The 23,923-nt window shown below is 28.3% G+C and overlaps 1 protein-coding gene across 1 annotated transcript; it reads right to left on the minus strand.

Annotated features, from left to right (window-relative positions):
• Positions 1-7,841: 7,841 nt before the first annotated feature.
• LOC113848446 (pescadillo homolog) lies at positions 7,842-13,660 on the minus strand. The gene is made up of 13 exons (XM_027477964.1): positions 13,519-13,660; positions 13,049-13,134; positions 12,538-12,786; positions 12,317-12,442; positions 12,019-12,103; positions 11,838-11,948; positions 11,465-11,558; positions 11,082-11,374; positions 9,993-10,100; positions 9,782-9,903; positions 8,695-8,917; positions 8,367-8,576; positions 7,842-8,143 (listed from the first exon to the last, which is right to left on the minus strand). The coding sequence occupies exons 1-13, from the start codon at positions 13,540-13,542 to the stop codon at positions 8,060-8,062; spliced, it is 1,815 nt and encodes a 604-aa protein (XP_027333765.1). The 5' UTR covers positions 13,543-13,660; the 3' UTR covers positions 7,842-8,059.
• Positions 13,661-23,923: the final 10,263 nt, after the last annotated feature.

The following is a 23,923-nucleotide window of genomic DNA, read 5'->3' on the forward strand; positions in this document are numbered from 1 at the left end:
ACTCTTACACTTGATTTGAATCTTTTATTTGACTTAATTATAACGGTTTATAATTTATTACTTCACTGACTGTTAGATATAAGTTAAACTAAAGGTTCATATTTAGTATAAAAGTTTTTAAACTTACATTAATGTGAGAAAATTTTTCCCTTTAAAACATATGCTTAGTGCGAGAAGATTAGTGTGAGAAGATTTTCCTTTAACCAATCACTACCGATGTGTGATTGAGATGATAACATGAAAATTTAATTTTTCATAATCTAGCAAAATTAAAGGAAAATTCATAAATAAGAATTTTTTTTTAGGATTTATTGATATTTTTGTTTGAATTTTTTAATGTTAAATTTAATGAAATAAAATTAAGAAATATTAAGACTTTAATGAAGTTATAGACCACGAAAAATTCCAAGCAAAAATGAAGAAGAATAAATAATTTTGCTTATAAAATAACAAATTGATTAAGACAAATAATTACTAATTAACATTTAATTGATAATTTTTTTATCAAAAGCTTTTGAATTTATATTTTGATTCTTTGAATCTCATTTTGGACCATTTAGGACATCCAAAATCTATTCTAAAACACTACTAAAAAAGCGTTATTTATAGAAAAATCCGTCAGTAAATCCGTCTATATTACAGACAAATAAAAATTCATCTGTAATGGTCGTTTGAAGTTGACCTGCCATTTGGTGCAAAGTATTATAGACAAGAATTACAAACGAATTTTTTTGTCTGTAATTTGAAAATGGAGGAGAAATTTCGGAGCGAGAGTAACAGACGAAAATTTTCGTATGTAAATATTGTCATTTTTTATCAACTTTTCAGCTGGCAATCTACAGACAGATTTTTTTGTCTGTACTTGACGAATTTATAGACGGATAAATTTGTCCGTAATTGAACTTTTAAAATGCATCGTTTTATTAAACAATTTACAGACAGATTTTTTCATTTGTAATGTGCAAAACACATAAATCCACACCTCCTCCTTCTTCCTCATTTTGCATAATTTCCTCTCTCTCTCGCCTCTTTCTTTAGGAGCTTCAATTTTTTGGCCTTTGCGAGTGATTGGAGCATCAATTTGAAAGATAATTTACATCATTGTGTTCTTGGTATGAAACTATAACTTTTAATCGGTTTAGTTTTTTATTTTTTGATGTATTTTAGAGACTTAAAATTTCTAATATAGAATTGTAGGATTAGAGATTGTATGACTGGGAAGAAGGGTGTAGAAGTCCTTCTCTGAACTTGATTATTGTGTGTTGTGGTATTATTTGTGTTTACGGAGTTTGTAGAATATCATGTTGTAGAATTATAAAGGGATGTGCTCTAGAACGGTTTAGGATTGTAATATGTATGTTTTTTATGCATTGATTAATAGATTGTTACATAATATATAGATTATGTGTAAAGGAAATTTAGATTTTTATATTAAGTACGTGTAAACAAATGTAAGGAAATATCATATATTAATAGATATTCTGTCAAAATTTACATTAGAAATTTGTTGTATTAAGTGTAAACAGATGTTAGAAAATATTAATATATTAGGGAGATTCTGCTAAAATTTATATTAGAAATTTGTTGCATTAAGTATAAACAAATATAAGGAAATATTCATATATTAGGGGAGATTCTGTCAAAATTTATATTAGAAATTTGTTGTATTAAGTGTAAACAAATATAAGGAAATATTCATATATTAAGGGAGATTCTGCCAAAATTTACATTAGAAATTTGTGCAATGTAAAATAAAAGGTTGATACAATATTGTATATTTGGTCTCTAAACATGTATTATATTTGATTCAGACATGACAAGTAAAGGTAAAAAAGTGTTGCTTAGCTTTCTAATCATGGCAACACTCCTTCATCCACTGCTCTTACTTCCACCTCCACATCAGCTACTATGCAGACCTCGCAAGATAGGGGATAGGAGCAGTTTATCACAGTGTCTAACCCTAGATATGTTGCTCATCCCCCTTCATTACCGACTACACATACCACACAACCTTCTTCTAATGGCAATACTTTTTTGGAAGATGATCACACTGATTATTAATAATATATAATGTTATTTTATTTTTTATATTATTTTTTTAGATTTTTATTTCTTCATTTGTAATGACATTTTAATTTTATATTTTATAAATAATTTTTTATTTAAATATATAATTTTGTAGTTTTTATTATATTTATAAATTGTGATAATTAGAAACAGTAAGGAATAATTATATTTTTAAAAAATGAAACAATTTTTTTAAAATTTTATAAATGAATTACAGACAAATTTTTCTGTCTGTAAATTACAGATGGATTCAAAAATCTGTCTGTAATTATTTACCGATGCGCATATTACAGACGAACTGTAACCGTCTATAAATTTATCTATAATGCTAAAATTCGTCTGTAACAATAAAAAATTTGTCTGTAAATTTGTCTATATTTGCAAGTTTTCTAGTAGTGAAAGTTAATTATTTAGTTTTTCATTTAACTAGAAGAATTAAACTTAAAACACCGTTAAAATATAAAAATTTAAGATAGTTATTAAAATAAATTTTTATAGACTATTTTTAGGAAAAAAAATACAAAGGAAACTATAATAATTATTGAAAATTATAGAATTTAATGATACAACTTATTTTCATAAATGATGAATAAATAAATAGAAAATAAACTTATTATATTCTTAAAATTTTTAAAATTTTATAAATAAAATATTATTTAGATAATTTTTTTAAAAAATATCTAAAAAAATTTAGACACTTAAATTATGACAACTAAATTGTAAATTAAAATAACATAGAAAACTAATTATTTTTAACTAGATTAAAATACCTTAAATATTTATTTATTTACATAAATATACTTGGATATTAAATAGGGATGGCAATGAGTAAAGTACCTGATGAGCACACGTAAAATTTACCCATAATGGGTAGAGTATTTACTCGCTATATGAGTACGGGTATGGATGTGGGTAAAAATCCACAATTTTAATGGGGATGCGTGCGAGTATGGGTATTTAAGTACCCACCCCACCCTATACCCGCATATATATATATATACATGCTTGAACTTTATTCTACAATTATGCATTGAATTTTTGTATTATTATATTACTTATATGAAGTTATATAAGATTAATATAAAAATATATTTAATAATAAAGTAAACCAAAAAAATTATTTTGGTTTATATTTTTTAATAGAAAAATTTATTTACTGTTTTATATCATTTAATTAGGCTAATATAATTTAATTATTATATAGTTAATATGAGATTGAATTTTTTTACAATATTATTTATATATGATACACATAAAATATTTTTCACACAAATATTTTTGTTAATAAAATCATATTGATGTTTAAATCATAAAGTGAATGATAAATAATAAATATATTGTAAATATTTTATAAATTTTACAATCACCTACTATTACCGTAAACTTATTATTTATTAATAATATTTAAATTTTATTTTTTATATTTTAATTTAAAATAATATTTTTCTATGCAACATATGTATTAAGCACAACTATAATCTATTGAATCTAAATAATACAATTCTTACTATTTATTCACGTTCAAAGAAATTTTTGAAAAGATATAAATATAAAAAATTATTGTTAATTTTTATTTGTTAATTTTTTTCAGATAAAAAAGTATAATTTTTTTAATATACACGTATATTTCTTTATTATAAAATTTTATTGTGACCATTTATCTTTTATTCAAATTCTTTCTTTTAAAATTTATATACGTTATAAATATTTAATTCATTAAAATAATTTTTCAAAAATTTGTATTTTTGATAAAATACTTTCGTACAGTATATGAGTTAAAAATACTAGTATTAATATATATATATATATATATATATATATATTATTTTAATTAAATCTATTATTTTTCTTTCAATTTCAAATTCAAAATTTAAAAAAAATATTTTACGTATCCATTTTTTGTTGTTACTGAACTTCTTTACTATAACTCTATTTTCATTCTTAATGTCTGTCTCGTTAAAACCTAACAACTATGAAATGTTATTCATTAGAAATGTTATTCATTAGAGTTAGTTGTCAATGTCGTTACAAGAAGTCACCAAGTAATCCACACGAAGGGACAACGATTGTGCATATCTATTTTGTTGTCGCTCTGACATTGTCAATCGATCAAATCTCACACAAGATAGGGTTATCACTGACAAATAACTTGTGTGTTTAGTTTCACTTATTATTTCTAAAAATTTTAGTTTAGAAAATTATTATATTAAGATACATTTAGCATTTATGATCTTTGAATATTTATTTTTTTATCTATATTTGTACCTTGTTCGGCAACTACATATTGAATTTTTGTATTATTTTGCTACTTATGTGAAGTTATATAAACATATTTTTTTTATAAATATTTTTTCTCAAACAAAAGTGGGTAATGGGTACAAGATGGGTATACAGGTATCCAGAAGATACGGGTACGAGGATTAATATTCATACCCATGCGGGTATGGAGTCAGGTACGGGTATTTTTTTAAAACGCGGGTATGAGAATATGTACTATAGTACCTTACCTATTGTCATCCCTAATATTAAATTATATTTTAAAAAATTAGATTAAAAACAGTATATTTATAAATGTTTCACATGCATAGTACATGTTATTGTAAAAGACAGCAATGAAATTGGTATAATGTGTTATTCTTAATTAAGTAAACTCCTCAAATTTGTTTCACTAATAAATAGCGGTCTTGTATATGTGTCCTTTACTTTTAAAATTGATTCGTTAACTTTTGACATAACAATCTGTCATGCAGTTAACTCTCTAACATTAATAGACACCTGAGAAACATTAACCGGAGGAAGGGGGGAGTGGGGGCTTTGGGGAGGTAGTGGGTTAGAGGTGGCAGTGATGGCAATTGGAAACATTATTGGTATGGCAACAGTGATAGTGACAAAAATTAGTTAAATTAGTCTCTAACTTTATGTGGAAAGATGTTATTTTAGCATCTTAGATGTCGCTTAATATGACTTATCAGTAAAAATTAATGTTTTTTATATGTTTATTAATGTTAAGGACTTAATTGTATGATAGACTGTAATGTCAAGAAATTAATAGAGCAATTTTAAAAAGTAAAAAGACTAATATGCATGATCACTACAATATAAGAGATTAATTAGAGTATTTACTCATTTTTATTGAACATGGATTAGATTATACTTTGGTAAAGTTGAAAAGTAAGGATAGGCAAGGTTAGAGTTGGCAAAATGGGTTTTTTGGTCCGTTTGAGCTGACATATGGTACATAACAAGCTTTAATGAATTAGGCTAAAAAAATTTGAATCTAATTTGAGTTGTAAAAGTAGTGTACAAATAAGGTAAAACTTTATTTATTTTATAAGATTTTTATAAACTTAGACCATGTTGAATTCGACTGAATCCAACTATAAAACTATAGTCCACATTTAATTCGGGCTCAAAATACAAAGTATAAGCCCTACATTTTATCGAGTGGGTTTGAATCGGTCCAATTAGATAGACCCATTTTGCTAGCTCTAAGAAAGATTCCGAATCTGGACTTGGGATGGTTGTTGAGCAAATCCAGAAAATAATGAAGAGTATGCTCCCTCACCTTATGGAAAGTGTGGTTGTTACTAGTTCTAATTTTCCAAAATAATATAAGAAAATTACACAATTACATTCACCTGCAATTATGCAACTATATTTCTATATATTCATGTATCCAAAACTCCATATTCATTATTAACAATACATATTAACAACATATTAATAGTCATTCAAGGACCACATTAGTTGGCTAAGAAAAAAAGTATCGTGTTACAACTAGAGATACAAATAGGATAGATTAGATTATACTTTGACTAAATAGGTCTAATCTACTTAAAAATTTTGAAGCCTAAGCCTAACTTATTATCTATCGTAAACTTTTTATTAAATTTAAGTGTGATATTTATAAAAGTCTGTTTTGGCTTATTAGCCTTTTAATGACCTACTTCATATTGAGACCTTCAAATAAACAAAAAATTATTTTCTTATTTTTAATTAGAGAAGACATTTTGTTAATTTGAAAATAAATAAAAAAGAGAAAAAATAATAAAAAAAAGAGTTACATATAATATAAATAAGAAGGTACAAAGACAATGGATGAGACGAATCAGCGATTGATGTAATCGAGACAATAAATCAACATTATATATATAATATATATCAAGCAACAGTAACACAAAAGACACCAGCAAGAAAGATTTTCTCTCTTACATGTATGTAGTAGGAACACTTTTTAACTCTAATGAAAAGAATTAGAGTTTTTAATTTAAAATTCTATTTAAAATTTATTTTATTTAATATAATATTATATTATAATTTTTATATAAAATTATTTAATATATTACTGTAAATTTTATGAATTTTAAACATGTCATTCTAATAGAGTTAATAGATTTTTTCTTAAGTTCAAGCTTAACTTATTTAATTAATTAAGCATATAAAAAAGTCTAAATTAAGCCTATTATTTAAAAAAGTTAAGTCATAAGTCTCTGTCAAACAGTTTAATCTATTTGCATCTCTAATCATGTCAATACAAATGATCTAAGTAATATTACTAATAAAGAAATTATATATTTAATCAGAACTCTACGTTACAATCTATCTTCCTATACTAAAAAATAAAGTAAATATCACTTAAATATTCATGACAATCTTTTGAAATTCAAGAAAAAAAAATACAATAAATAAATGATAGATGACTCAAAAGGCTTAATAAAGTTTGTTTTAAAAAAAATTGAAATTTTATCATTTGATCTTATTTTCAAATCTATTTTCAAAAATCCTAAAATTCTATTAAAAAAATACGAAATATGTGATGTTATTAATAACATGTTTTGTTTAAATGATACACTCAATTCAAATGTTATGTAAACAAATAATGAAACATGAAAACTACTCATACAGTAACTAGAAAAAAATGAAAAAAAAAATGTTTGAGAGACAATATTGAAAAGAAAAATTAAAAAAGAGACCAAATAAAAAAATTGCAAACTTTTCAAACTTCGCAACTTTATTTAAGCCATAAGTAAAAAAGTATAGATTTACCTATTGTTGATTTGAAATGTGTTATGTTCATAAAATATTTTAATTTACATTAATAGTAAATAAACCCTCACTTTCTCATTTTATACATGTCCCTTTAGAGGATTGCATCCAAAGGAATGAGACCACTGAGGTGAAGTTTCAAAAGAACAGTAAAAAGAAAGAATGACAATTAGAAGGCCCAATGGAGGGAACAGAACGTATTCAAGGCAAACGAGGGGACGGTTTTTTATCCCAACTATTTTTCGTTTTTGGTACAAAACATTTTTCCATGACACCAAACGAGACATGTATAGCATACTTGACAATTAATCGAAGAAAGTACCATTTAGCTTTATATTGTATTTGATGTGCCAAATTGCCAATCAAATAATTTCACCTCTATACAAACTCTGACAACTCAATCACATTTTCTCATCTCTTTAATTGACCAATTAACTATGTTATTATTACCCAACTCTCTTTGTTTAACTTGTCATAACTTTGTTCAGTTTTACGTGTTATTTTCTCTTGCTCTTTCGATAGGGTTTCTGCTGGGTACTATCCTTAGCTAAGACTTGGTGTGTGGCTAAACATATTAAATTTGAAGAATATAATTGATAGGGCTTGTTCAGTTTGGGGAGCTTCTCATAGGGAATAAACCAAATAATACTTGATAACATAGCTTACTGAATTTGATCAGTTTCTTACGCACCCTAGTTGATCAAACTTTCCAATCAAAGACAATAGGTAAAAATCCAAGGCTCAAAACTGGTATATATAAATTATAGAAACTTCTGGTGCATAAACAAATGAATTCTTTTCTTTCGGCCTGTATCAGTTACAAAACAGAAAGAACGGTATTAAATTAAGTTCAGGTGCCTATATTTGGAAGCAAAAATGAACTAGCTTTTCAAATCAGTAGCTACAACACATAATGAAGTCGCTTGCTTGAGGATGCAGGATCTCTTCAACTCCTTTTCTGAGCTTCATCTATTTTCTTTTTCCGTTGTTTAATGAGATCAGTCTGAGCTTGCTTTCGTTTATTAGATATCTGAATGATAGATTTCCAGAAAAAATAAAAGTGAAATCAGAATCAACTGAAAAGACACACCTATAACGTTAATATAATAACTTCAAAGACAACCAGCCACTTTGCAAGTGGTTAGACAGGACAATTAATAAGAGAGAATAGAATTAATACTTCAGAAGTACAGAAGCAAAGCACTAGTATGAATTAACTCCACTTGGTTGGCATATGGAGGATAAAGAGTTACCTGCATGGCTTCCAATAGCTTCCTCTTTTTACGCGACATCATAAGTTTACCCATGTCAGTAACATCATCGCCATTTTCTTGAGCATTTGTAGTAGATTCTCCAGTCTGCAACACTTCAGTAGATGTTTCTTTAGAACCTGATGAAGTATATGTAGCACCTTCAAGTTCTTTTTTCAAATCCTCATGGTATTGCTGCTCCAGAATCATCATCTGCAATGCAATCATTTATATTGAAATAATTAAATATCAGAGTAACAAAAAAAGATCCCTTCCACTCGTGCCACCATTACAAGTTTACAACATGACATTCTTCACACAACATCTATACCTTCTGCTTTCTCTGAGCTGCTTCATTAGCCTCTGCTCGATCAATAATACCTTCAACCAGAAGATTTTGAGGATTTTCCAGATCTTCCTTCCCAACACCAGGAAGAGGAAGGACTTCCTTTCTGTAAGCAGCTTGCAACTGTTTAATTGTCTTTGCATAGTCAGGTACATGAGCTCCTTCGGCATCATAGTCAATAAAAGGTGACAAGTGTGGTGGAGGAATCCTGTTGACAGAAGAAACAGCTAAGCCAGGAAAGTCATCAATAAAATCAGGCAGGCTTTCTTCAGTATTACAGTACATTTGTACGTGTGTATCTATGTACATACATATGTATGTATATATGGGTGGAAGTTTATAAATTTTTCTAATAGATTCCCTTGAGTCAATTTATAACTAATGACTAGGTAAGGACAACTAAACTGTTGAATTAATTTTCTATTTTACATAAATCCTGTAGATTTGGCATTGTATCTTAATAATTAGTTAATTAAATATCATAAATTAAATGAGAATTTATTTTACTAACTTGTACAAAAACCACTATTCTGTTATATTTTAATACAACTCACTCTTTCGCTGGTATATAATAAGTTATTTAAATTATTATCCAACTTCTAATCTCACATCAAAGACAAATCAACACAGATCAGTTTTCTATGTTGCAGTAATGTTATCATTTTGGATTGACACTTTCTAAAATACTACCTCTAGTCATTTTTATAAGAAACCAGAAACTAATTTATCAACAAAAACAACTAAGCCTTATTCTACTTGGTGAAAAAAACTAATTTATCAAGACTAATAAAAAGATAGTTTTATGTTTTAAATTTATATTTGTCTGGGCAAATTAAGCTCTACTTGGTTAGACTTATGGCACCTTTCTACCAAGATCACTATAAGTCTATAACCAATAAGAACCCTAATTAACATATATGCAGAAACAAGCTTTCTGGCATGTAATAATATTAACATTGCCTACATTGTAAGATAGAGATTGTAAATTACCATAATCAACACCAAACAGGTCGAAAAATGGTAGTATAACAGAGAAATTTTTTTAAAGAAAAACAAATGGATTACATGTTACCTTCCCACCAAATAATTCTCTGTTGGCAAAATAATCCGTGCATTCACACAATCATATACCCACTGTGGTTGAACATATTCTCTTGACAGGAACCTATGTCCTTGTGCTTCCCTGTCAACAATCTAAACATATGAAAGCAATAGCTAAGTGAACCTAAGAGGAAGGTATAAAATGTTATGACACCTAAAAGATGGTATGCTTAATAACAAACCTGATGAGAAATGCTCTGGTCAGATTCCCCAAAAGGTGCCCCCTCTCCCTCCCAGGAAACTACACCACCAAAAGCAGGAATAACAAAAAGCAATGATTCCCTCGGTACCTGAAAAATTAGACCAAAAGAGATGCAAGTAATGTCAAAACATACGCACAATCAAAAGAAAATTTTCAAAATTATTGACGTAAGATTGAAAGTATGGAAACAATTTTTTTTTGAGATAGTCTGAAATGATATGGTGTTATATACACAAACATGTCATGCATCATGTGTCATCAATTTTTAACAATACAGCATAAACTTCATAGATTAATAATTTGGCAACTTCTATAAATTGTTTATTTTGCAATAGTACACAAATTCACATTATAAATATCATTTAAAAAGCATTGAAAAAGAATAAATTAACAATGCCAAAGTACAAGACAAATATCATCATGTTTTCCCGTCAAACCCGTGATTCTCTTTAAGAGAATCACCTTCAGGTATATAAAGTTTGGGCGGAGAGGAGGTTGTCCCATTCTAAGCTTGGGCATGCCAAAACGTTCAGCAAGGCCTTACAATGGGTATCAAGTTATTTCTACCACTGAAAATTCACTACTAAGAATCAAACCCCTGACCTTGTGGTCAATATTCAATCTTAACAGTCGAAGCAGTTTGAGCCAACCCTAATTGCCTCTCTAAAACAGAATATTGTATTACATATTATTATCCAATAGCATTTAGCAGAAATTTTAACAGAAGCAATTCAAGTTCTAAAACAAATTCATACATATTAAGATTATATCTAACAACATAATCATAATGCGTTACTAGCTGAGTTTAATGCTTTAAGACATGTTCCCGGTTATTAACATCATTAATCCCTATATCTAACAACAGAATCATCATGTTTTACTAGCTGATTTTAATTCTTTAAGACATGTTCCCAGTTCTTAACATCACTAATCCCTATATGACCCCTTTGTTACTGATTCTTCATTTACTTTAATGAAATGTAACTCCTTAAATACTATGTGCCAAAATACACTACTGCTGACAGGAACTACATACGAACAGTGGTGCTAAATTATCAAAAGGTCTTACCTCCCTGCTCAAGAAGAATTTCATATGTTTAAAGAGATTTTTACATTCTCTTGTATCTTGATCCTCTTCATCTTCACCAGTAACTTCCCCAACAAGGTGCATTAGTGCACCGGGCTCATTAGATGGAAGTTGATGCTGAAGTTGAGCAAGTCTTAATTCAGACTTTTCATTTCTGGTCTCTGTGTCTTTTTGCGTGGTCTTCACTTGTTCAGATTCAGCTACATGAGAAGCTTCAGAATTCACTACAGAGGGTCCGGTATTTGCACTGGCATACCTAGATAGTGCATATAGATCTGCATGATTTGAAAAAATTAATCATCAGAATATAAATATCTTTCTGCAATTCAACAAACTAAAGTTCAATTTAAGTTGAGAGAATGTACCTGCTGCCAAAGCTTCCAACCGATGATCAAGTATGGGGGGGTACTTCAAATTTATAGAATGATAGAGGCGGAAATTGACAAAGCCAAGAAGAGGCTGTAACAATAAGTTTAAGAATTAACAAAAAGCCAATCATAACAACTGAATAAAGATCAATATGAAGGATTAGGAGATGCATGTCAAATAGCAAAGAGAGAACAAGGGGCCAGTTAGCTAAATTTGGTTTACATATGGATCCTAACACAAAACCCAAACTTATTTAAATCAATTTTTTACATGATTGAATATACAGACCTAAAATCCTGTTGATTGCGTTGAGAGGAATATTGATGGCTTGACAGAATGAAGACATACAAACATGAATATGAAACTAACCTCGTATAATTGCAGAAAATTTAACATGGTAGTGATGTCAACATCATCAGATACAACCTGCTGTAGTGAATGAGGTGTTAACCATGTTATTGTCTGACCCTCAACCTCAGCCTGCCAACAAAATCAATCCATCACATGTACAATTAACATTAATGAACATTGAAAATGTCAAAATTGGTACCTGGTAGTATATGCCTTTAACAGATACAAATGTTTTTCTTAACTTGTGAGTGCGAGATATGAATGCTTGCCATTCATGTGCCAATCTAGCAAACAGATAAGGAACAAGAATAAGTTCAGAAGACGGAGATCATAACAGCAAGAGAATTGCACATTTTAAAATAAAATGCATGAAAAAACCAATGAGACTTTACCAAAATGTACCTCAAGTCCTTATTTACAAAAGAAAGATAAAGCCACAAAAGCTTTAATTCCTTCTTATATATTAATCCAAAGTTACTCAAATTCAAGGCACTTACCTTCGACATCTATGGACACATTCCACTTCAATCTTTTTGCTCTCTAATGCAGGTAATGCTGCAAAAAGATGCACCATTGTAAGGCAGTCATCCAATTCTCCAAGTGCATCCACAAATCTTGGGTACCTATAATTCAAAGAATAATGATAAAATTGGAATTTCATGACCAGCTACAGGACAAACTGAAATCAGCAAAAAAAAAAAAAAAGAACAAAACAAACCTCTGCCGAATAATCCTATCTATCTTGGGCTTGGGTGTTTTCTCCCGCAGCCTGTTTGCTCGTTCGTGGTTTTTCTTTGCCTCCGCTTTCTTTATTTTTCTCTCATGCACTCTTATTGCTCTATGTATTTCAACCAAAGGCTCATGATGAAGAAAGGCAATATCCTTCACATGGTAATAAGTCTGATGAGTTCCTTTGAACTTTTTCTTAGGCTCCCGGGGAGTGACACCTTTTAAAATGCATAGTTTCCTAAAGTGTGTAAAAAAAAAAAAAAACCAATGAGAACCAAAGTCGTTGCACTACACCACATTTTCTTTTAAATAATGTTTCAGAGTCACACTAAAGACAACTAATTTCCAAATACACAAAAGATTGAGCCAAGGAATTTTCAACCCAAAAGCACTCTCCTTTTCCTCCAAAGCTTTAAAGGACAACGTAGAGCCTTTGCTAAATTCCAACAACAGAACCTTAAATCGAATTACATATGAGCACGTTTCTTTCCATACAGTACCTGAAAAGGGGTAAACTGATTTGGAGCTGCTTGAGTGCTTGTGACCTTGTGACAAATTTAGCAGCGTTTCCCTCCTTTTTCTTCCCCTGCCATACAAAAAGATGATGATGATGATGATGATGATGATAATAAGGAACAACAGCAACTATAAGCTTTTAACTTGGAAACTCTACGGCTATAAGCATAATGAATACGATTCGAGGAAACATTCAGCTAGAAAACTTTCACTTTTTCTGTGTAATTCATTGTTGGAAATGAATAAGCGGTACGGAAAAATCAAAAGCCTAAACAAAAAGCAATAAGCACTACCGGTTCGGAGAACCAATTAAAATAATAATATAATTTCATAAACGTTAAAGCAGAGAACCATATATCATTGCAAATTGACAAAGCAATGATTGTCTGAAAGGAGAGATGCTGAGATTAAGAGAGTTTGGAGAGAGTAGTAGAAACATGTGCTCAGTTCTCACCGGGGGTCTGTAGTGCTTCACCATTGTGAGAGGAGTTGAAGAAAAGAAAAACGCAGGAACCGCTGAAAGGCGCACCCACAATCTTACTCGATAGTTAGGGTTTAAGAGGGTATACAGGTTGGGCCATTTAAACGACACCACCGTTTATAGCTCTGTTTCGGGATTTTCCCTTTTTTGACCCTATATTTTCCTCTCTCACGGTTTTTTTTTTTTTTTACAACTCTCTCCCTTTCACTCACTTCTCTTTGCATAATGAAACGGGCTTGAAGCCCAAACAATAATAAAATTAATCATGGTAACGGTATATAGAGAAGTGAATATCACTCGGTTAAAAAGTTGAAAAATATATAATTTATAATCGTTATGACCTATAATTTTTTATTGAATATTTAGTTTTTAAAATTATATTTTTTAATTTAATCCTATTTAATATAATAAAACAAATATTATTAATAATTTAAACATTGAATTTGTAAAATTCATAAAATTTAAACATAAATATTATACTATGTTTTAAATTTTTAATTATATCTTTTAATTTAATCCTATTTAATATAATAAACAATTATTATTAATAATTTAAACATTGAATTTGTAAAATTCATTAAATTTAAACATAATTATATAGTATATTTTAAATTTTCAATTAAAAATATATTTTAATTTAATAATATTTTTAAAGTACACAAAAAACTCGTTAATCTTACTAATAGAAAAATACACAATCAAATATCAAGACAAAACCTACTCCCGATTAAAAATTGAAATAATAATATAAATTATAATTTTCTCTCTTTAAAATAAACATTAATTTAATATACTAAATTACACATATATTAGTAAATATATATGTGTATTGTACTATTGTACAGATTTATATAAATATATTTATATTTTTTATTAGTTAATTTAGTTTAAAATAATTATAATTTAAATAATAATTATTTTAAATGTGATATGTAATACTTAAATTTAATTTTGAAATAAAAATTTTACAAAATAGGCATAATAAAAGTTTCATTTAAATATAATTTTTTCAACACATACTTTCATCAAAGTGTTTCAAAATAATAAGGGTTTACAAATTTATATCAAGGACTAATTCAATTATATCATAAAATTCAAAAAGTCTATGCCCTATAGCAGTATCATCCATTTCTTTACTGAGCCTGATGCTGATCGTCTTGGTCACTTGAAAAATAAATGTAAGGGTGAGTATTCTATATTATCCAACACATTCAAATATAGAGACCCACCTTACACACTTTACATGTATTTCTCATATATTCTACGTAATTATAGTCAACCACATGTATTTCTCACATATTCTACTTAATTATAGTCAATCACAAGTAACACTCTTAAGCATTTCATTTCAATCACAATCGGTGCGCTCACAGCACCAATAACATTCACAAACACACATGCGCTCATTGCACGTAGTCACGCTTACTGTAACACTGTGATTACAGTTTCACACCATGGTTGGTCGCTAATTATCCCTGCCTCACAGATACCACGTGGACGATCATGAGTCACTCGGCAAAGGTGCTGGTTAGAGGTCTAGTCAGGAGGAGGGTGTGTGGCCTGTGATGCACCCACGCTCACTATTGGTGTCATCACCACTCTCTCTTTCCCAAGGTATTTCTACTGTCTCCATCTTTCACACCTCCAATGTATCGCTGAACCATTCATAACATATTCATAACCGCATTTAACATATCCTTTCACACACATTTCAGCCACATACAGTATTCATTCGCAGCTCACGGCACATAGGCCCATATTTATTCACAATACACGGCACAAATGCTCACATTTATTCACGTTACATTTAACGCACAACAATTCCATACATACAACATCTTCAACATAATCCACATTCATCAATTAATCCCATCATACACACTATTCAACATTCATTACACTATATTCTATTCAATCTATCAGTTCTACCAAACACACATATTTCAAACAATTCACATGACATTGCATAGCAAATTACATGGCATTCAAACATAATGAGATAGGGTAGAGTCCCCCTTACCTCGAAATAAAGACCCACAACGTAAATCAACAATAAATGTGCTCCTCCAAACGAATTTCGTCCTAAGTATAGGGAAAATCTAATGAGAAACCAAGAAATCAAAGAAAAGGGAATGAAATCCAACAACTCTAACTCACAAACTTACCTCCAAATGTCCCAAACTCATTTTCAACCTTTAATCTTACTCCTAAACGGCTTTGGAGACAGTTTAATCGGTAAGAATGACTTTGGAATCGAGAGAAATGACAAAGGATTCGAAGGGAGAAGTGGAAAAATGATTTTCCCAAACCCTAAATCTCTCAAATACCCTTCTAGTCGCGACACTTTCGCTACATCGAGATATTCCCCTCGTTGCAGCGGCACCCTCTCTCACTACAACAAAAATTACGGAGAAAACTGCACTCTGGTTTTTGTAGAATCTCGCTACAGCAAGACTGTACCCAGAAATGCACCCCACACTGTCACCTTCTCTACAACGAGGGAATTCTCGCTACAGCGAGAACGCAACAGTTTCACCCCCTCTCCCAGTGCCATCTCGCTATAGCAAAAAGGGCACAGTTTTATGTCTTTCGTCCAGGGCCTTCTCATTATAGCGAGGATCCTTTTGCTATAGCGAGAACGCCTTGCACCATACACTGAGCCTATTTCAAACAATCCAGAAAATCAATCTCGATGCACAATCAACATCCACATCACATTGTATAAACATACACATATTTACACATATATTTTCATCACTATCACATCAAACTCATCACACACCTAAGTGCATATTCCAACATCGATTTATATACATATACATATACATATACATATACATATACATATATATATATATATATATATATATATAATAATAATCAATATTACTAAATTCAGGGCATTACATGATAGAAAAATAAAAAATAATAAAATGAAAATTTTGATTATTTTTTAAAATAAATTATATATAAAAATAAATATAATAATTAAACTTAATTTATATGTGACTTTAAACATACTAAATCTTAATAATAATAATTTAATTATAAATTAGTAAATATATTTGTGTATTATATAAATTATTTATATTTATATTTAATTATTTTATTTTAAAATAAAAAATAATTTAAATATAAAAATATAATAATAAAATTTTATTATATTAAATAATATCAAATAAATTACATTAAAAAAAATGATAAACACATTTTTATCTATAATTTTTTTTATATTTTATATATTTTTCATCTTCTTCAATAATAAAAATTGTTATTCTTTTTTAGTTGATGTAAACATAAAAAATAAATTAAAGAGAACATGAAAATGAAAATAAACAATAAAAATTTTAATTATTTTTAAATATAAATTTATTATACTATTATTGTTACTAAATATTTTAAAATAAAACAAAAATACATAAAACAAAGTATATACCAATGAGTAAAAATATAACAAAAAATAGTTTTTAATAAATAATAAGTTTTAGTATTATATTCACTGGTTAAGAATTGAAATAAATATTAACATAAATTTATTTGATAAATTATATATAAAATTATTAATTATAATTTTAAAATAATATATTTAAATTTGACTTAGAGAAGTGTATTGAATTATGATTTTAAAGGACTTTTTTAGTTAAAAAAAAGTTTTGCAGATCTTAAAAGACTTTACAAGATTCTGCAAGACTTTAAAATCAGGATTTTACAAGACTTATAAGTCAGAATTTTAATGGATTCTACGAGACTTTGCAAAATTTCATGAATTTTTGACATAAAGAGTTCATATACTTTTTTTCATAAATTCAAATTTAAAAAGTGTCAAAGACAAAAATAATAAAAGACAACAATGTTTGAATAAATAATAATAATAATTCCACATAATATCATGTCCTCTTAAATAGCATTCACTAATATATCTATAGCTCTACTAGTCATCTAAGCATTAACGTCTTCTCGCTCTTGCTCCTGAATTTGAATAATAGGCTCAAAATTATGATCTTCATTAATCGAGAATGTTTAAAATGAAGGTTTGTGTATTGGTTCAATTGAAAATTCATCAGAACGACATTCTTTGCAAAGAAAGTTATGTAGTACTGCACACGCTAACAAAGTTCTACTTTTGTCTTAAATAAAAATGGAGGTGCTGACTTAAAAATTGTGAACATTGATTTAAAAATATCAAATATTCTCTTGATTATATCCCTTGAAGATGCATGACGAAGATTGAATAATTCTTTCTTATTTTCAAGGTTATTACTTTCACCTGCAAAATCTTGTTAGTGATATCTCACACCTTGAAATGGAGCTAAAAATTGGTGTTGGTTAGGAAATCCACAATCCACCAAGAAATATTTACCTAATTATATATGCAATATATACTACTAATAATAATAATAATAATAATAATATTATTATTATTATTATTATCATTACTACTACTACTTAAAAAATAAGCACTTACCTTAAGCCACTTTAAGTCAATTCCTCCTTATTATGACATCATTTAGTAGCTTAGAATCATGAGCCAAACCCTCCTACCCACTAAGAACGTCAATGAACTCCAAATCAAAATTACAAGCGGCTAAAGGGGGTTGAGGTGATGAAACGCTTGAGACAAGGTGATAGATGCTGGTAAGGAGGTTCATAGTGATCTGGTGCTATGAATATATCATTGTTAAGACCATATGAAAAGTTTTTCATCCCAAAATCAACATTTTCTTCTCCAAAAGTTGTAGCATTAGTATCATCAGAGTCTACTAACATGAAAGTGTGCCCACTAACAATTCCACCCCCAACAACAATTTTCAAATCCTCATAATCAACCATACTTTTTTTCTTGAATATTGAAAATAATATAATGCACTAAACTTGTAAACTATTAATATATTTAAAAGATTTCAAAGCAATCTCACTTTTAAGTACTTTTTCCATACTTCATCTCTAACGGTAAATGTCTTTGTAATTGGGTCCCACCAAAGATAGAGTTGTTGCACATAAGTGTTGACATATTATTATATTATTTCTTAAATCACTTTATTCGACTCAAGTAATGATTTTACGTTTTAAGAAATTTAATTTTAGCATTGAGACGAGGAAGGATGACTTTCTCCATATTTAGTTTGCTAATTGACCCATTAGCATCACATAGTCCACTTTTTATAGCATCTACTATCAATTCATCAAAATCCTCCTTAGTCCAAGCTTCATAGTTTTCTTTCTCTTTTCTCTTTCCTTTATTATTTCCTTGTAAATCTTCCATTTGAATTACTAAAACAACATATGTTGGAAACTAGTTATATAAATAATTATGGATAAGAATACTTATTAAATTTATATCTCACTTAATAGGTACTTATATAATTAAATACAATATTATAGCCCCATAAAAGGCTTAACTGCTATATATATATATATATGGGGTATACACTATTATTTCTATATTTTAGATATTTAAACATCCATTTATTCAATTAAAAAAAATGTTATATGGTATAGACAAATCTCAAATTCAATAATTAAAGGTATTAGTTAACTATTTGAAGATCTGCAGTTGATTGTAGAGATCATGATATCAATTTTAGCTTTCACCTTTCCCTTTTCTTGATGTGTGTTATAAAAAAGTTACTAGTTAAAAGTTGAAACTTCAAGTGTTTTCTGTGTTATAAATCTAAGAAACAAACTTAACTAAATAGAGTAAAATAAAGCAAGTCAATAACACTGTCATTTACGTTTTCACACAAAATAGGGGAATGGAATGGGAACAATAGTATAGTATAGTGCACTTTACATTCCTAGATTATCCTACATACAACATACTTAATAATCATTCTCCAGCTCACACTGCACTTTACATTCAACATCATCACATAGCACAACAATCACACTACTCCTTATCCGACAAACATACAACCCTTATATATACATTTCCAACATATGAAAATTCATACACTTTAGGTATATGCGGCACAATTCAAAGGGAATAATAAACACATATAAATACAACCTTTATATATACATTTCCAAGAATGTAAATAAATGGTCAGAATAATATTATTTAAATTCAATAGATTATAGTTGTGCTTGTAATGCACATGTTGTATAGCAAAATATTATTTTAAATTGAAATATAAAAAATAAATTTAAATATTATCAATAAATAATAAGCTTACAGTAATAGTAGGTAATTGTAAAATTTATAAAATATTTACAATATGTTTATTATTTATCATTCACTTTATGATTTAAATATCAATATGATTTTATTAGTGAAAATATTTGTGTGAAAAATATTTTATGTGTATCATATAAATAATTTTTTTTAAAAAAGTCAATCTCATATCAACTATGTAAAAATTAAATTGTATTAGCCTAGTTAAATGATATAAAATAGTAAATAAATTTTTCTATTAAAAATATGAATCAACATAATTTTTTTGGTTTACTTTATTATTGAATATATTAATCTTATATAACTTCACATAAGTAATATAATAATATAAAAATTCAATACATAGTTGTAGAACAAAGTTCAAACATAAATAAGTTTTGTTTTATTTGTAGAAAAAGATTAACAGTTTTGTTTTGTTTTGAAATTTTACAAGGGCCAATGCTGATGATGTATACAAATGAAAGTCCATTTTTGCCAGTAGCAGAGGTTATTGAAGTATGGAAATTTTTCTTTTTATAATTTATTTGTGTTTATATTTTTTCCATAATTTTATGTAAAAATAATTGAAATTGTAATAGTTGGATTAATTCTTTTGTTGTTAACAAGTAGATTTAGAATTTGATTAATTGTTGTTATATGTAATCTAGAATTTTAGCATTAAATTAAAAAAATTATTAGTATGTTTAAGTTTAAGTGCAACAACAATTGAAAAAATAGTAAATATTGTTTAAAATTTTGCATAATGTTAGTAAAAATATACTTCAATACAAGAACTTTTTACCAGACACAATATTTTCAAATACTTCAATTGCACTCCTTCGATTTTGTTGTAAAAAAGTATTTAACATACAATTAATATCTTTATCATCACATATATTCATAACTGCGAATTATCTACCAATTAGGTTTACTAAAAATCTTGAAATCAATCTAGATATAACCTGATTAATAGATAATTTCAATTTTTATGAATCTTTCCTTCTAATGTCTCAAAACTTATTCCACGTTCAATTTTAATCATTTTATTATTTCCTTCAAAGGTAACACTCTCGTTACTTGAGAATATTCGACCATTCCAATATAATATTATTACAAAATCAGTTATCTTGCATCAACAAATTAAATCCACATACAACAAATTAAATCAGTCAAAATTAACAATTTTATTCTAAATCATATACATTTTATATCAAACATATAATGACAAAAATGTATTATTTATGTAATCAAACCTTGTTTATTAATTATTCACATATACAACATCAAATTAGAAACATAACAAAGCATTAAAAATTTAATTCTGGGCATGATTTCTTAAATTTATTTACATTTTTTTTAAAATTATACTATGTATTTAATAGTTTATGTTCTCTATTTTATATAAAATTAATTTTTTTAACTATATTTATTTCCTACTTTTACATATTTAACAGTTTTTGTAATGCCTCAAATTTTGTAATATTGTTGATTATCAATATATAAATTTATATGTGAATAGATGTTTGAATGTGTATTTGATGATGCGAATATATGTGAATTGGATGAGGATATTTGACTTGTGATTAATTTTGTTGATCAGAGAATCACTGTAGCAAGAATGCCCTGGGCATAGAGCATGAGTCTGTGGCGTTCTCGCTGAAGCAAGAGGAGTCTCACTATAGCGAGAAGGTCATGAGAGAAAAGGGTGATTCTGTTGCATTACCACTGTAGCAAGAGGCTTCTCGCTGTAGCGAGAGGGCAATAGAGGAGGGTGCATTTTTGGATGCAGTTCCGCTATAGCGAGAGGGCTCGTTGTAGCGAGATTTTGCATAAACTAGAGTGCAGTTTCTTATGAGATTTTCGCTGTACCAAAAGGGGGTGTCTCTATAGCGAGGGAACCTCGTTGCAGTGAGATGGCTCGCTGTAGTGAAAGTGTCGAGGGGTTTAGGATTTGAGAAACTCATTTCTCATCCCTATCTTCAAACTCTCTTCAATTCTCTCAACTCAAAAACTCTATTTCACCGATTAAATTATCTCCAAAGCCATTTGAGAGCTAGATTGAGGGTTGGAATCACGTTTGGAGCGTTTGGAGGTAAGTTATAAGAACTACGGTTTTGGTTTTCGTCCCCCTTCCTTATTCTTTCGATTTCTCATGGAGTTTTTCATGTGTTTAGGACCAAATCCGTTTGGAGAGCACATTTATTATTGATTGTGTTTGGGTCTTTGATTTGAGATAAGGGGGACTCTACCCTATCTCATTGTGTTTGAATTCGTTATTTTGCTATGTATTGGGATGTGAATGGTTGGAATTATGTGTGTCTTAATGGAATTGATTTGATTGTAGTGAGATTGTGGTGGAAAGGTTGTGTAGAATGTAGTGTGATGGGTGTTGACTATTGTGTGATGAAAATTGGATGTTCGAGTGTAATGTGATTGAATGTGGCACACGTGCCATGTATGAAAGTGAATATTGGGATGTGATTGAAAATATGGGTAATTGTTTGTGATTGCATACCATTTGTTGATGATGAACAATATGAAATGGTTGAATATGTGTGGAAGTGGCATGTCGATTGTGATTGTGGTTATGTTTTCAAATGTTGGAAAACTATCAATGGTTCAACGATACATTGTGGGTGTAGAAGATGAGGGTAATAGAAATACTTTGGAAAAGAGAGGATGGTGGTGACACCAACAGTGAGCGTGGGTGCACTACATGTCACACACTCTCCTTATGACTCAGCCTCTGACTAACACCTTTATTTGAGGGCTTAGTACCGCAATGTTGTATCTGTGGAGTGGGAGCTATCTAGCGACCATCCATGGTGTGAACTGAGTAAATCCCTAAAATTGAGGGCATCAGAAATCTATGATCACAGTGCCACAGTGAGGCGTGGCTAACATGCAGTGAGCGCACGTGTGTGTATGATGAATGTTTGATGGTGCAGTGAACACAATTGTTTGTGATTGAGAATGAAATGTTGGAATTACCTTGTACTTGTTGATGCGTGATTTTATAGGATTTAAGAAATTGATTTTTTTGAAATTTGATGTAATTAATTTAGTCTTGTAATGCAAATTTGTAACCCTTCCTTGATTTTGAAATACCTTATTGAATTATATATACTAGAACTATTTGAATGAAAATTTTTATTATTTTCATTTGTGTGAAATTTATCTATTTCAAAAATTAAATTAAAGTGTTACAATTTTTGAACAACATATTAAATTTATAATAATTTATTTATTTTAAAATATCTATTTTATGTTATAAGAGACAAAGTAACATAATTCTTTATTTATAAATAATTTTAAAATCCTACCATGCAAGATTAAATAATACTGCATTATTCTACTTTTTAAATTTTTTTCTTTAATTTTAACACAACAAAATTAGTATAGTTATATTTAAATATCAACATAAATTACACAACAACTTTATAATTATTAAATTGTTTAAATCATTTATGCATTAAAACCAACGTAACCATAACCACGGTTTATTTTTTATAACATTATATTAATAACCTTACACGCCAAATCGTATTTATATACTTTATAAATTTTTACTCACATCATATTAACTTTTTGTAATATTTTAAATAGTTAAAGAATTTATTATCTTTATTAAATTATTTTACATTTATTCCCATAATTTTGTAAATTTTTAATAACATCTACAAATTTTTAATCATTTATACATAATAAGTTACAATAATCATACTTAAATAAAATCTTCACATTGATTATATATTATTTTCTTTTTTTTAATAAAATTTCCATCACACTAATACAATTTTATTTTAACTACTAATTAAAAAAAATTCAATTTCATAACAATAACCAATATAAAATTTAAAATTCATAATAAAAATTTTAAAAATATAAATTTAACTAACCTTAATATCACTCTTTGCATATCCCTCCATTATATATATTTATATACACTTGTGGAATGCATATATATATTGCGCTACAAAATTGGATAAAAGAGTGCACCTAAATATTAACCAGCAACTAGTGACATGTGTCAGTTAACCAGTTGTATGGCACTCTGACAACCGATAGTCTTGTTGCAGTTTGACCAATGACATAATTATTGTTCTTGACCAGCTAATACTCTTCTGCAGTCAACACATGTTGCTATTTAAATCATCCATCATCTAATGCTCTTATTTTGATTATACTTGTTGCTTGATCTTCACCATGTGTCTTGCTATGAATGAG

The sequence above is a fragment of the Abrus precatorius genome, unplaced genomic scaffold, assembly GCF_003935025.1.
Source record: "Abrus precatorius isolate BTA unplaced genomic scaffold, Abrus_2018 Scaffold10, whole genome shotgun sequence".
In the NCBI taxonomy this organism is placed as follows: Eukaryota; Viridiplantae; Streptophyta; class Magnoliopsida; order Fabales; family Fabaceae; genus Abrus; species Abrus precatorius.